The sequence below is a fragment of the Colletotrichum tamarilloi genome (genome assembly GCF_030869305.1).
Source record: "Colletotrichum tamarilloi strain Tom-12 chromosome Unknown Scaffold_14.1, whole genome shotgun sequence".
In the NCBI taxonomy this organism is placed as follows: domain Eukaryota; kingdom Fungi; phylum Ascomycota; class Sordariomycetes; order Glomerellales; family Glomerellaceae; genus Colletotrichum; species Colletotrichum tamarilloi.
In genome coordinates, this window is record NW_026849397.1 from 78,423 (window position 1) to 91,159 (window position 12,737).

Consider the following 12,737-nt stretch of genomic DNA (forward strand, 5'->3'; position numbering starts at 1 on the left):
GATCAAACCTATTCTCCAACGTGAAGATTATAGAGAGGCAATGCAGGACTCTGAACTCCAAGAGATATCGTCAGCTCTTCGTGCTGCCCGTATCAGCAAAGAGCCGATTGAACCCCCAACCAAGAAGTGGACAAGTCTCGATCCGGATAGCGCCTTTGAAGACCAAAAGGTCACCGTCAAGAACGCAGTTAGTCAAGATGGCGACAGAGTCGTTGGATATAAACTGGGCAACATCGCAAAGGTCATGCAAGACGCCTTTGGCCTCGACCAACCCGACTATGGCTTCCTCCTCGCGAGCACTTTCATCTTCGAGGGAACGACTCTGAGCCTCAAGGATTTTATCAAGCCTTATGTCGAGCTTGAGCCAGCTTTCGTCCTTAAAGGCCCTCTAAGAGGACCAAATGTCACTGTCGCCGACGTCATCAACGCCATAGACTACGCCATCCCCGCGATAGAGATTATCGACTCCAGGGTACGAGACTGGGCCATTGACCTCCCGGACACTCTGGCTGATAACGGATCAACCGGCGCCGTCATCCTAGGTGGTACACCCCGCCAACTTACCGATCTCACCTTGAGCAACACGAGAGGGATGCTACGTTTCAATGATAAGGAGGTCATGTCGGGCAACACCAGAAATGTGCTCGGAAATCCACTGTCTGCCGTAGCCTGGCTAGCGAATAAACTTGCAAGATATGATGTTGGGTTCGATGCAGGGCAGGTCATCCTACCTGGTAGCTGCCTGCAGGCAGTGCCGATGCAGGAAGCTGGTCGCTGGTCTTGTACGTTTGAGGGATGGGGGACTGTCGAGTTCGATGTCGCTGAATAGATGTCATTGTATCATATTGGCAGGCAGGATCCAAGCGTATGAAGTCTTCTCGACAGATACTCGTAGAAATTCACAGTTATTTGATCACAGCCAGTATACACGGTGTCAAGGTAATTCACATAGTTCACCTTGCACCGGAACGCCTGAGAAATTTGCCTAAGCGTGACCTGCTGTAAGACTCGTCGTAAAGTTACCGGGCATAAGTTGGCAAAGGACCACCGGCTAAGAAAGATCCGCTCCCTACGAAAGTGGCGATTGTCAAGAAACACAGAGGCACGGGGGTTTGTGGTTGAACTTAGACGTCGTCCAGACATACCCGGAAGTGGTTAGCAAAAAGAGAGACAAACCTAAGATAGTGAACAGATACGCTGTTCCGAATCCTGATAAGTCACCCGACGCCTTGGAAGCCGAGCCGATCCCTGCTCCCGATCCCTGTAAACTAAGTCGGGTAACTAATGTAGCTCAATGCTGGAGACCCAAATCCAATCCATAGCTGTTATCGCGATCGCTTCCAGAGATAGCCCGTGTAGACCCTAAATCTACCAATTTACCGAGTATTTCAGTCCTAATTCCGTAATTGCTACGGATGTTTCCACCTGAAAGAATTGGCAGAAGTGCCGGAGTCGAACTTAACTCGTAAGACTAGCTCCAGCTCTGTCAAAATGCTGAAGAACTGGGCTTCATCCAGCGCCTCTCCTGGCTCAATCCCCGAGAGCCATCCTGTCACAAATGCGGAGGAATTCTCAGCCAAACAATAGACAGCAAAATAGGATGACTGAAGGCCCGTTCGCTCTCTGAGAGCCCCAACCACTCACTGAATATGCGGTTGTGGTACCTTGAATGCCAATTCCAGCTGCATCCTCAGAGCTGCCACTCGTTAGCCGTAAATGCTGCTAACAACTGAGCTTACTCCCTAATACTGTTCTGATGATTTTGCGGGGTAAAATGCATGTAACCCCGCCTCTCGGCAAGCCCTGCCTGTCCAGTCCTAGCCTTTAGTCACACGACACTACCGGACACTATCTGATGGGTGGATGGCTGACGTTGTCGACCTCACTGTTATTTTGGCTTCCGTGATACGTTCGATGCCTTGCAAATGAAGTCGATAACATTTCTTGAGTTACAACTTCATCCTCCCAGCCTCTGCATCCAAACTCGCGCAATTTTGCACCCTGGGAAATGTCGCCCGCAAGCAGAGGAACTAGAGACTCCGAGAGACGGAAGCTAAGGCGAACGACAAACGCGTAAATCCCAATCCCTGTACCAATATCCTACGGGTGGAAGGGTCCACTGACCATATGCTAGATGTTTTAGCTGTCGACAAAGTAAGATCAAATGCTCCGGCGAAGAGCCGTGCGCAAATTGCCAGCGGCGTTTAATGAAATGCGAGTACTCGGAAGGAACAAACATTGCGGTCAATACCGAGAGGTTTGTGAAGGAATTCGAGATCTTACGACTCAAAGTCTGATGAAGTCTTTATCTGATGAAGTCTTTAGAAGCAGTTCAGGGCGGCAAAGGCGTGTCTCAGAACAACACTCGACACCAGGGAGCAAGCGATCTCGCGGTGCAGCGTTTGGATCCGATGACGAAGACTATAGTGATTAACCCAAAGCTCCTTTTCCAAACTGTGATGGTGAGCTAATTTATAAGTTCCAGATTCTCAGTCAGTCGAGTGTAGGTCATCTCAGTTGTATGACTCTTCCGAGTGCGTGTACACAAGCCCATTCACGTTGCCCTCTACGACTATCAAAAACACCCACAAGAATAAACGTAATTGGAGTAAGTGGAGGGCTGTGATTGAACAGGTAGTCATACTGACAATAATTGCATGAATAGTTTGGCTAGCTCCATCATCAACATGGTCTTTCACTGCCCGTCTCACCCTAATGATGGCTGAGAGAGTCCAAGTTGAAACCCCATTCAGTGCCCCTAGCTTTCTCAATGACGAAATATACCCCTTAAGGTGGAAAGCCTCGACGGTAGATGGACAACCAGACATCAGTGGACTTCCTTCCATTGACCATGCTATCTATCTCTTCAACACCGTAAAGTTCCATCTTGGTCAGAATTATCAACTTATTGACGAGACAAATTTTGTCAAGAATCTAGAAGAATTCTACTACGGCCTGGCATCCAAGAAAGCGGCAGAGTCACCTTTGTGGTTTGTACAATTCCTGCTCGTCTTATCCTTTGGGCAAGCTTTTCTTTCACGGTCAAAGGACTCAAAGGAACCGCCTGGTGCAAAGTTCTTCGTTCGCGCCATGGCGCTACTACCAGAGCCGAACGCCTTGTGGAAAGACAGTTTGCTAGCCATCGAGGTGTTGGCCCTTGCAGGTCTATATTTGTATTCGATTTATCAGAGAGAATCTGCAAAATTATACGTGAGTCTACATCCAGTTTTGTCAAGTAATTCATTCGAGCCCCATCTGATTTCCTTTGGCAGATAGCTCAAGCGATTCGGATAGCCCAATTGGAGGGTTTGCACACCCAACTTCCTGAGGATGCACTCGGAACTCAAGTGGTCGCTCGTTGTCGCAACCTCTGGTGGACTTTGTATATTATGGATCGACATTTTTCCTGCTCTGTAGGAGTCCCCATGAACACTCAAGACGCAGACATTACCACTGTGCTTGACCCCCCGAGTATATGCTCGCAGCGTGACGCAACGCTTGGTCTCCAAGTCAAACTCTCGCGTTTGCTATCATCAATCATTACTAGTCAGTCCCATCTGTTCCCACAGAGATTTGTACTAATGTTTCGGCTTTGAAGCTATCTACAGGTCCGAGAAGACTCCACTTGGGGAGTTCCTTACTTCGACAAAGTCCATCATTCATGCCTTGGCTGGTCACGCACAGGAGATTGAGAAGATAACTCGATTCAAGTTCCAAAACTCGGTGGATGCCATGCCGAAAGGAACAAGAAGCATTACCTTGCTATACCATCAGGTGAGTTGTTGCTTTTTATTTTCATTCAGTCATCTTCCGACTGACAATCGTCTTCTTGGAGTGTGTTATCATGGCTACGAGGCCACTTTTTCTATCCGCTTTAAAACAAGAGCTTGAGAACTTTGAGTGGTGTAGAAGAGATCCACAAACCTTCTCAGCTCCCTTGAAGACTCTGGTCGAGACGGGCATTAAATCAGCAGTGAAGAGTCTTCAAATTCTGTCTGGGGATGATAGTCTATTAGGTAAGTATGAGTACAATCTGACCGTTTCTTTGACACTGCGCACGACTCCAAATAACCGTCAAACCACCAACAGAAGTCTTTCTTCCATTTGAGTTGGAATATGCTTATGGAGCTGCCATACACTTAACAATGGCCAAGGCACTCTTCCCAGCGGTAATAGGCGACGATGGACTGTCTCAGATGGAACAGACACACAACATCTTGGATGACATGATCAGTAAAGGAAACTTGGTGGCAGAGGTTCGAAAAGCAGAGTTGGTCCATTTGGAGACTTTGTTTCGCGAATTCACGCGGCGGGTACGCGACCAAGACTTTGAAGACCGTATCCACTCACCTACTACAAGGCGTCAGTACATCCGTCTCCAGCTTTCTCTCGTCTCTCGTCTTTCTCTACTTTTCTCTCTATCTCTGCTCTTAAATGGGAAGGATTGAAGGAAATAGAGCCAGACAGATATGATTCGTCATTATCCTTTGGGAAACTACGCACATATGTACTGACCCCATCTAATAGTTAATGGGATACCATCGGGCTCAATTGAAGCAGTCATCGATCCGATCACAACTCAAACTTTTGTCAGCGAACCTGACTTGGTGTCTACGACGACGGTGAGTGAGTCGCAGCCGCTCGCGAGTGTATCTTCGGATACACCAGATAACACCGAGTTTCTCGAGACTATCGGTATCTCTTCGGATGACTTCCTTTCAATCGTGGAACAGATGGGGAATGAAAATGATCTACCGTTCTCAATGTTGGATTTAGAACAATTTTGGAAGTGATCAGTGGCGCGCAGAAGGCAGGAGCTTCTATGTTTGCTGGTGGACATCACAACGGATCAGACTCTGTTGAACTACTTCCACAGTCTCATTGTATAACACATTATTGATTAACACTATCTTCATCATTACAAAGGCCCCCGATCGCTATAACTTGAAGTCTTCGTTCATTCCGTCTTTTTCGTATATTTTGGTGAGTTACCAACCCGTGTGGTAGTATCCGTCCCAACTTTGATGATGCTGAACGTGGGGCTGTTGCATGTTAACTGGCTGATACACAGGGCTGTGTTGGTATCCAGAGTTCTGCTGCCACCTAGGCGTTTGTACCTGCCCAGGAGTCGCTGGCGAAGATAACGTTGTGGATACAGACATTGCTGACATGGTAGAGGCGTGCTTCATGTCGTACATCGAACCTCTGTCGAGGAGAGGAACTCCCATGTTCTGGTCAGGTTGCGTGACATGGGTCGCGTGGTAGTCGGCAGGCATATGGCCTGACAGACCCTCCTCAAGTCCGACTAAGTAGCCAGTCAGTAACGTACGTAAAGAGCAGCATCCCGTTGTAGACTTACAGATTAGTATGTACAGCAGCTCAGCCATGACTGGTACCCAAGCTGCCAGAGCAAGAACTTGTCCAAACGTCCACTTATCGTTCTTGTCAATGCCATCAGCCGCGTTGATGATCTTCTGGCGGAAGTGAGTAAAGTAGCCTAGTATGCCCCACATGACCAGCAGGTTGATCCAGGCGACCAACATTCGCCAGCAAGACCTCCATCTCTTGACCCAAGGCTTATCGATCATTCCGGGAATCTTAAATCCAGTGGTAACGAACAGCGTTAGGAGGAGCCATATCATCGGCAGCGCAATGACCAAGAACTGAGTGGCTTTGACGACGGGCCAGTACTGCGAGCCACGTTGATCGCAGTCAAAGTTTCTGTGCCCACTCTTTCGTTCCTTGTAATCTATCTCCGCCCTTGGCGCCAGATACACCACCGTCACGCTCAAACCCCAAAGGAGGCCAAGGACAGATCGATGAAGCCACTTGCGATGGCCATCGTGCTTGGCTAGCGCGTAGAGCAACATGACCGGAAACACAGAGTAGTTGGACGCGATCAGTGCCAAGGCTTGCTCGTAAATCGCATCCGCTGATGGGAGGTCGGGGTTGATCTCCGATCTCTCCTTGAAGTTTGTAGCGGCCGAGTAGACGGAAGCTCCCAACATGGCCACTGCGATCAGCATTGAGCCGCTGAGGAACATGTCGAGCGATCCGCGGAACGAGTCGAGAATGCGACCGCTCAGTCTTTGTTTTTGCTTCGGTCGCGTCTTCTCCCAGAGGTTCTTGTTGAAGTGGCGTCGTACTTGATGAATCGTGAATGCGACAAGGTACATCGTTGCTAAGATGGCTTCGAGGTAGTAGGATACCACCACCTTCACTTTGTTAGCCAATAGATCTTTGCACAGCATAGCGACTTCAGGCGTTCTGTTCTTACTCCAATACCGCAGAGATCTTGACTTCCTGTATATCCGACGGCCTTGCAGAATTCGGCCTCACAATGCTCTTTTGGGCCCCATAGAACGGTTTCATTGAATCGTGTGCTGAAAAGATAGTATGTGGGATCGCTCGAGTTTTCCGGGTATGGTGTATGATACATATTGTAGGCGAACCAATATGATACTTCGGAGTAGGTCGTCTCGTATCCCTTCGGCATAGCCGTCGAGTACAGTGCCATTGACAGCTGAACACTCATTCCTCGAGTCGACTTTGGATCCCATGGATCAGGTTGAAGCATGGCAGCCAGCCATTGACCCCAGTTCGTGCAGTTGCGGTTGAAGTCCAGTTGCTCCCAGGTCAGATTCCCAGAGCCTTTGACCTCCGTACCCGGAACCCAAAGGTCCATGGTTTCGGGATCATAGGAGTTCATTGTCGAGTGGAGGCGGCGGCTCTCACGCCTGTTCGAGGTATCTCTTCACGACAACTGAACGTAGTGTGCAAGAAACTGTGGATTCGAGTGGGGGACAAGCAGCCATCCATGGCGCGGGGCACAGAGACATTCTTAAGGCTGGCACGATCAGGATATTCAAGTTGCTGCCCATCCCGGCGGCCACAATCTCCGTCTAACAGCCGCACTCTTTCTTTATCGTGGGCGTCTGGGAATGGGCTCTGAGAATGGGCCGGTTCGACGCAGCTGAGCGCCAGGGCTGACAGCTAAGACAGATAAGGAACGAATCATCGCGACTAAATTACTACGCGGGATGACTAGCGTAAGCCACCATCCCCAAAGCGACTTACGAGCTGCCACTCGTAGCATGTTTCCAATAAGGCTGGCCATTCACTGCATTCTCAGACCGCCATCTCGCTTGCGAAATCTCCGCTAACGGGGGTTGGGCAGGGATCTGTGGGAGCTAGACGTTGGGGGCCGGGGGAAGTTTGTTGTTGCCTACGGCTAGAGCTCGGTCTTTGATTCAGAACCGCTCTTCGGGTCGCTTTTTGCGGTCGCAATGGGCGGGAAGGAGTCTTACTTGCCCGGCATGACATTTCCATTGTATTGAGGGATTATCTCTGTCGATCCATGAGGCTGCCAATCTTCATACTAGCCGCGATGCTGTGTCTGTACGTGTCTTTGCCAGTTGGATTTCCTCTTGATACCGACACCCTTCTCTTGCGAGTACTTGCATCCGGCGAACGGGCAGAAATAGCCCTCCCTGTCCGAATGCCGCTCTTCGCAGTGTCGCTTGAGGTCTTTTCTGTATCGGAAAGCCCAAGAACAGTCTCCCGCTCTACACTTGAACGGCTTCTCATGCTTGATCTTACAGCGACTGCGAACAGGTCAGCAACGATCTTTTTTTTTAATGTCGGCAGTCTGAGGTTGACATACTTCACCTCCCAAAGCCTTGCGTAAACATTCCCACACTCGTCGCATCGTAGTTCAGTTGGCTCTGTGTCTTCGGTGCTCTGAACAGTGCTGGGGGCGATGTGTTCCACGCCTGACTGGCTGCCATGCTCGTGATCTTCTTGGTATTGTTCCAGTAGAGACGGGCTTGGGGCAGGTGCCCCATATTCCGGAGATGAACTTGGCTCATTGTTACTCTGCTCCCCATCCTGCTCAACAGGCTGAGGTAAACTTGACGATATACCCCAGTCATAGTCACCTAGCGGCCCGCCACTTCCGGTCTTTACCCACGACGGATCTACGGTCTCAAAGCGATGATTATGATGTTCTCTTGTTTGACCGGTCGAGCCTCGCGAGGTCGAACTAGATATGTAGACGGACTACCAAACGAGTTGAAGGAGTGTTGAGCCTGTTGAGAAGATCTGACGGCAAGAGCAGAGTTTCTATGGCCAAGGGGGGAGAGCTAGAAAAGAGGTAAGGAACGGACGGCGAAAGTTGAAAAGAACGAGTGGCATAGCACCACCGTGCCGGCCGTGACAAGAAGAGTGAAAAGAAAGTGAGTCCTCGAGGGAGGAGAGCCGTTTTATGCTCAAGAGTGCGTTCAGAAAGCGGCAAGTGCTCAATGGATTGGCAATTGAGTTCTGCTGGACCATCCATGTCATTGGTCCAGAATAGCTGTAGGCCTCAACTCTAAATGGGGCACCATCTCTCATCGCCCTGCAGCCCGAAGGTGTGCATTCCACAGGCTTCACCCGATAACAATTTCTGAGGCAGTAGACATCAGGCTATCCTGGCTCATTGGTCTGGTCTTACCATCTGGCAGCCTACTTTGTCCCAGGGAGTGAGGACCGCCATCAGCATAGGCTCGACTGAACAGTCAGAAGTAAAATTGCTGCTGGTTATGACGAGCTGAAACTCACATGATTCTGTATCACTGCAAGCTCATGTAATGACGTATTATCTTCTACTTGCTTCAGGAAGTATGATGTTTCTATATTTCGGGCGGGAACTATACCACCAGGACCACAATGCGGCGAGAAACGAAGAACCCTAAAGGTGTCATTTATGCACCACCTAAACCGGTGCCTGATCCGCCAACACCTAGCCTCAAGTCACCCGGCTATGCTAATTGAGGACTAGAATCGTCACTGTAAATGTGAAGAAGGCCATTAGCATGGCTAGTAGCGTGAACGGCCGTTTTGTGTGACCAGCGATCGGTCATGATAGCGTGGGCATATTTCAAGGCTGACTCGGAATAATTGAGCTACCTGGTATAGCATCTCGGCCTAGCTTTGCGCCATGGCTGATTTGAAGCCATAGGTACTATAACTCTAAAGGTAGGTAAAAAGAATGGCACAAGATGTGGCTGTTTCATTAGTCGGGCGCTAAAGTAGGTAGGCTATTATCCGTCACATCTTCAGTCAAGTCGAAACTAAACATGCAGTTGAGATGAGAACTGCTCTATCCGTCATGAGTACCTTTGCAGGCCGAATCTGACAAGTAGAGGCTGTCAATTTCTCGTTCTACCACAGCTAGTATGAGAACCTCTCTCAAAGCGAAGACTGTATTGTCTGAAGCCAACACCGGACGAGTGCTCTCCTCACACAGTATCAGTTTGATGCGAACCTTTCGAGCATTCAAAGGCACATGGAGTAATATTCAGTCCCTAAGACCGGCATTCAAAGGCTTTTAGCTCCTGGATTTGGCAAGGTATCACGATGGATCCTTTTGCTTAGGCTGTCAAGAAAACTGCAATGAACCATTCCTTTGTCTTCGGCCACATGAAAGCGAGCATGATATTCGAACTGAAAAAGGTGAAATCCTCGCATTGCGACACAAGTTTCTTGTGATGCAGAAACGGTTAACAAAGAACACTAATGGGCTTTCTCCACGAAAGTTCTGAATCTGTGCAGACAGGTCTTTCTACAAGGGCCATGATCAGAGAGCATTGTCTCACATCCAACTGTCACAAAGTATTTGTATGATATCTTCAAAGTCTAGTCCATTACCATGAATGATAGTGTCCCTCAGTCAATTTGAACTACATGATAGAAATCGAACTCGACAATTTACATAATCCTAGCAGCTTCCTACATGAAATATCCCCCTACTTGAATAACATCAACATCACCTCCTTACAGAAGTTACTTCAATCACCGTGACTCTCACTTAAAGCCCATAACTTCCCAACTGTCGCATACATCCTCAAAATGGCGCCTCATGCCGAAGACTCTTCATCTGCCGCTGAATACGCCGAGCGCGTCTTCCAACACCTAGAAGACAACCGCCCCTCTGACGCACCTGCCGATTTCTCAGATCCCCAACCAGAGAAGCCCAAAGCCACTCAGCGATCGAAGACTGAGGAGATCAAGGCCCAGTTGATTCAGCGTAATAACAATGCCTCTGTTGAGTCCCACTCTCGTTCCAAATCTGGTAAGTTCCGCCTCCAACACACTGGTTCCTTCGGCGACGGTCGTGTAAAGGAGCTCGTTGCCAACTACGAAGCTCGATCTCACCGTACCGAGGAGTCAGCTAAAGAATTCGATCGACGCCAGCGTGTACTTGCGAAGGATACCGATGCCGCAAATGGTGACGAAAGTGAGGAGGATGAGAAGGATTGGATCAAGGTCGTTGATGCGGACTTAGATTGAGTGGAAGGCTATCATAATGCTTCTTGACAATGGTTTAAGCATTCAAGCTTCTGGAGTTTAATTGATTTGACTTTTAATCATTCTAGAACGTAGAGGGATTATTCCCTGTTTACTTGAGAATCCGCAAGCTTAGTCACGGCTACAAGAGGCCGGAGATTGTATGTGATCTCAATCTCTGAATAGCTGTTGTGGAAAAGCCTTGCCTATCTACTCCTCCTAGGCTTTCTAGAACTTCTACCCCATGTGCACTACGTTAGTTTTGCCCACTGTCGTCTCTGCGGAATATGTATTTCTTCGGTCTCAATTTGACACACCGGGCGTCGTATCTTAAGGGACCAGGCAGCAAGTAGAAAAGCATGTGAGCATGTTCTTCTTCATACTCTGCAGCTGACGTCGACGCACTCTGTTCTCTCTATCAAGAGAGTTCAAGGTACAGGTCACGTAAGTTATCTTCAGAAGGTGAGAGAATTGAGGCATGCCGAGTTTGTAGGATATCTAAACATGATGTCAGAAAGATTGACTTTACCTTACTCACTAGCCTGGCGACCCTGTACTTGAGACCCTAGACCCTTAGCTGACATTGATTTGAGACGACAAACCACAAAGGGCTTATGCTTGGTGTTGTTAGACAACAAGACTGCTCAAAGAATTACGGGACACAGTGTAGGCCCCTTTGTCTGTTGTCTGATATATGCCTTTCCTAATCATAGCTGCCTGTCTCATTTGCTGTCTTGAAGCTTCCTATGGCTTCTGGGGGGATTTTGAACATGGCTTGATTTTATACCGAGTACTATATAGAGCAACCTTCCACCCGGAACTGGTTTGGGAACGTTAAATGGACTTGCTACTCTTGTAAGACGTATTCCCAAATTCGAGAACCAGGCCGTCCACAATGGTGCAGCCCAACAATGACGAAGACGACTACGTCTTCCCTGAGACTACCGAAGTAAACAACGACGAACGCGACCATCCCCTAATTGTCATCAATAATCCAGCTTCCCCAATGTCCACCGGCTGGGCGATACTTTGGAACTCTGATAGCTCCTCCGATGCCACATCTGAGCCCATCGATCTTAAAACCTCACCCGATCGGTCTCTACCAGCTCTTCATCACCGCACCTTGCACCCTGAATTAGAGAGCTGGCTACGTCCCGCGTTGTCTGCGACTATCCCTAGACCACGCCCAGCCCCAACGTCCCAGGAGGCACTCCATCAATCCGAGCCCACGTCCTCAGCATCCCAATTTTTCGACTCGGCGGCTCGGAAGCCGATTGACGGGGAAGGTCGCCCAGCTCGAACCTTGAGCGGCGTGAACACGATTTCCTCGGAAGCCGGCCCCTCGCGAAGAACCCCTCACCGAATTGGCTTATCGACTGGAGATCTTCGCGAACAGGTTCTGCACTCCAACCGTATTTCCAAGCAGGACAAAGCTTTGGCTAACGAGCAATACTATCGACAGCTACTCCGATCCCGCTCCGTCCGATCCAACTACCGCGTGCGCGACCTCAGAGAACATGCCGGCAAGGTTCCGGACCCCGAATGGCGCTGGTGCGGCTTCCCAGGTTGCGACAACGGTGCCTGTCGATACAATTTCCTTCTGTCATGGGGAACCGGATACGTCATCACCCCTCTTGATTCAGGGAGAGACTGTGACATTCTGAAGGATCTTCTTAACGCCTTTGGCTCTCAGAACTGGAACTACATGGCGGAGCCCCATAGCCGGGTTTCGTTTGCAACATCGCCTCCTGTCAGGAACGCCGTTGGCCAGTTTCTCATTCGCTTCAACCATCTGCAGGGTGCCGCTGGGGGGTGGGACAGGGGAGACTATCAAGCAGCAGCGATTTATTTCACCGACATGCGCACCCAGAACTTTCCCGTAATGCATCCGCACAATATCAAGAGGCTTCACAGCGAGATGGACAAGGAGCTCTCGCGTTCGGACTCTGCTGTTGCCCCATGGCGTCTTATTCTTCAGTTCATCATGCACCTCGAGGCATGGAGACAGCACCAGATCAAGCAAGGATATCCTTGGGACTGGCCTTTGTACGATGCTCTCGATATGTATCGAACCATTCTCGAGACCTATCGACAATCCATTGGCAAGGGTTTCTCGACTCTGAAGACTGAGGTGCAGGCAGAGCAGGACAAGGCTTGGGTGCTCTGGTGGGATCGTCACCGTCCCTGGACCAGCTGTAAGGTTGCCTTTCTTTCTGCCCTCGAAGATGCTAACAATATTGACAGAGATAGGAGATTGGAAGTTGATCCAGGAGGGAACAATGTTTCCGATGCGGTGGTCTATGAAGGTGTGGGACAGTACATGCCACATTGGTGGCCAAATTGGCCAAGAGCACCTGGGTTGGACGTATCTCTGGAGCTATGAGGTACTTTGGGATGGTAGACATTTGTTG

At 49.4% G+C, this 12,737-nt stretch overlaps 6 protein-coding genes across 6 annotated transcripts; 4 read left to right on the forward strand and 2 right to left on the reverse strand.

Moving 5' to 3' along the window:
* Positions 1-40: 40 nt before the first annotated feature.
* On the forward strand, positions 41-829 carry CTAM01_05422 (uncharacterized protein; the record flags this gene model as incomplete). Its single annotated transcript, XM_060521452.1, has 1 exon — positions 41-829. One exon carries the CDS (start codon positions 41-43, stop codon positions 827-829), a length of 789 nt encoding a protein of 262 aa, XP_060383666.1.
* A 1,886-nt stretch (positions 830-2,715) lies between these two features.
* CTAM01_05423 (uncharacterized protein) lies at positions 2,716-4,793 on the forward strand (the record flags this gene model as incomplete). The annotated part of the gene is made up of 10 exons (XM_060521453.1): positions 2,716-2,787; positions 2,872-3,147; positions 3,190-3,210; positions 3,273-3,378; positions 3,418-3,546; positions 3,599-3,774; positions 3,836-4,016; positions 4,090-4,338; positions 4,534-4,626; positions 4,669-4,793. 10 exons carry the CDS (start codon positions 2,716-2,718, stop codon positions 4,791-4,793), a joined length of 1,428 nt encoding a protein of 475 aa, XP_060383667.1.
* Positions 4,794-4,988: 195 nt separating this feature from the next.
* Positions 4,989-6,709, reverse strand: CTAM01_05424 (uncharacterized protein; the record flags this gene model as incomplete). Its single annotated transcript, XM_060521454.1, has 3 exons — positions 4,989-5,305; positions 5,360-6,215; positions 6,278-6,709. The coding sequence occupies 3 exons, from the start codon at positions 6,707-6,709 to the stop codon at positions 4,989-4,991; spliced, it is 1,605 nt and encodes a 534-aa protein (XP_060383668.1).
* A 669-nt stretch (positions 6,710-7,378) lies between these two features.
* On the reverse strand, positions 7,379-7,931 carry CTAM01_05425 (uncharacterized protein; the record flags this gene model as incomplete). The annotated part of the gene is made up of 2 exons (XM_060521455.1): positions 7,379-7,532; positions 7,669-7,931. The coding sequence occupies 2 exons, from the start codon at positions 7,929-7,931 to the stop codon at positions 7,379-7,381; spliced, it is 417 nt and encodes a 138-aa protein (XP_060383669.1).
* Positions 7,932-9,888: 1,957 nt separating this feature from the next.
* Positions 9,889-10,329, forward strand: CTAM01_05426 (uncharacterized protein; the record flags this gene model as incomplete). Its single annotated transcript, XM_060521456.1, has 1 exon — positions 9,889-10,329. The coding sequence occupies one exon, from the start codon at positions 9,889-9,891 to the stop codon at positions 10,327-10,329; it is 441 nt and encodes a 146-aa protein (XP_060383670.1).
* Positions 10,330-11,221: 892 nt separating this feature from the next.
* CTAM01_05427 (uncharacterized protein) lies at positions 11,222-12,709 on the forward strand (the record flags this gene model as incomplete). Its single annotated transcript, XM_060521457.1, has 1 exon — positions 11,222-12,709. One exon carries the CDS (start codon positions 11,222-11,224, stop codon positions 12,707-12,709), a length of 1,488 nt encoding a protein of 495 aa, XP_060383671.1.
* Between the last annotated feature and the right edge of the window lie 28 nt (positions 12,710-12,737).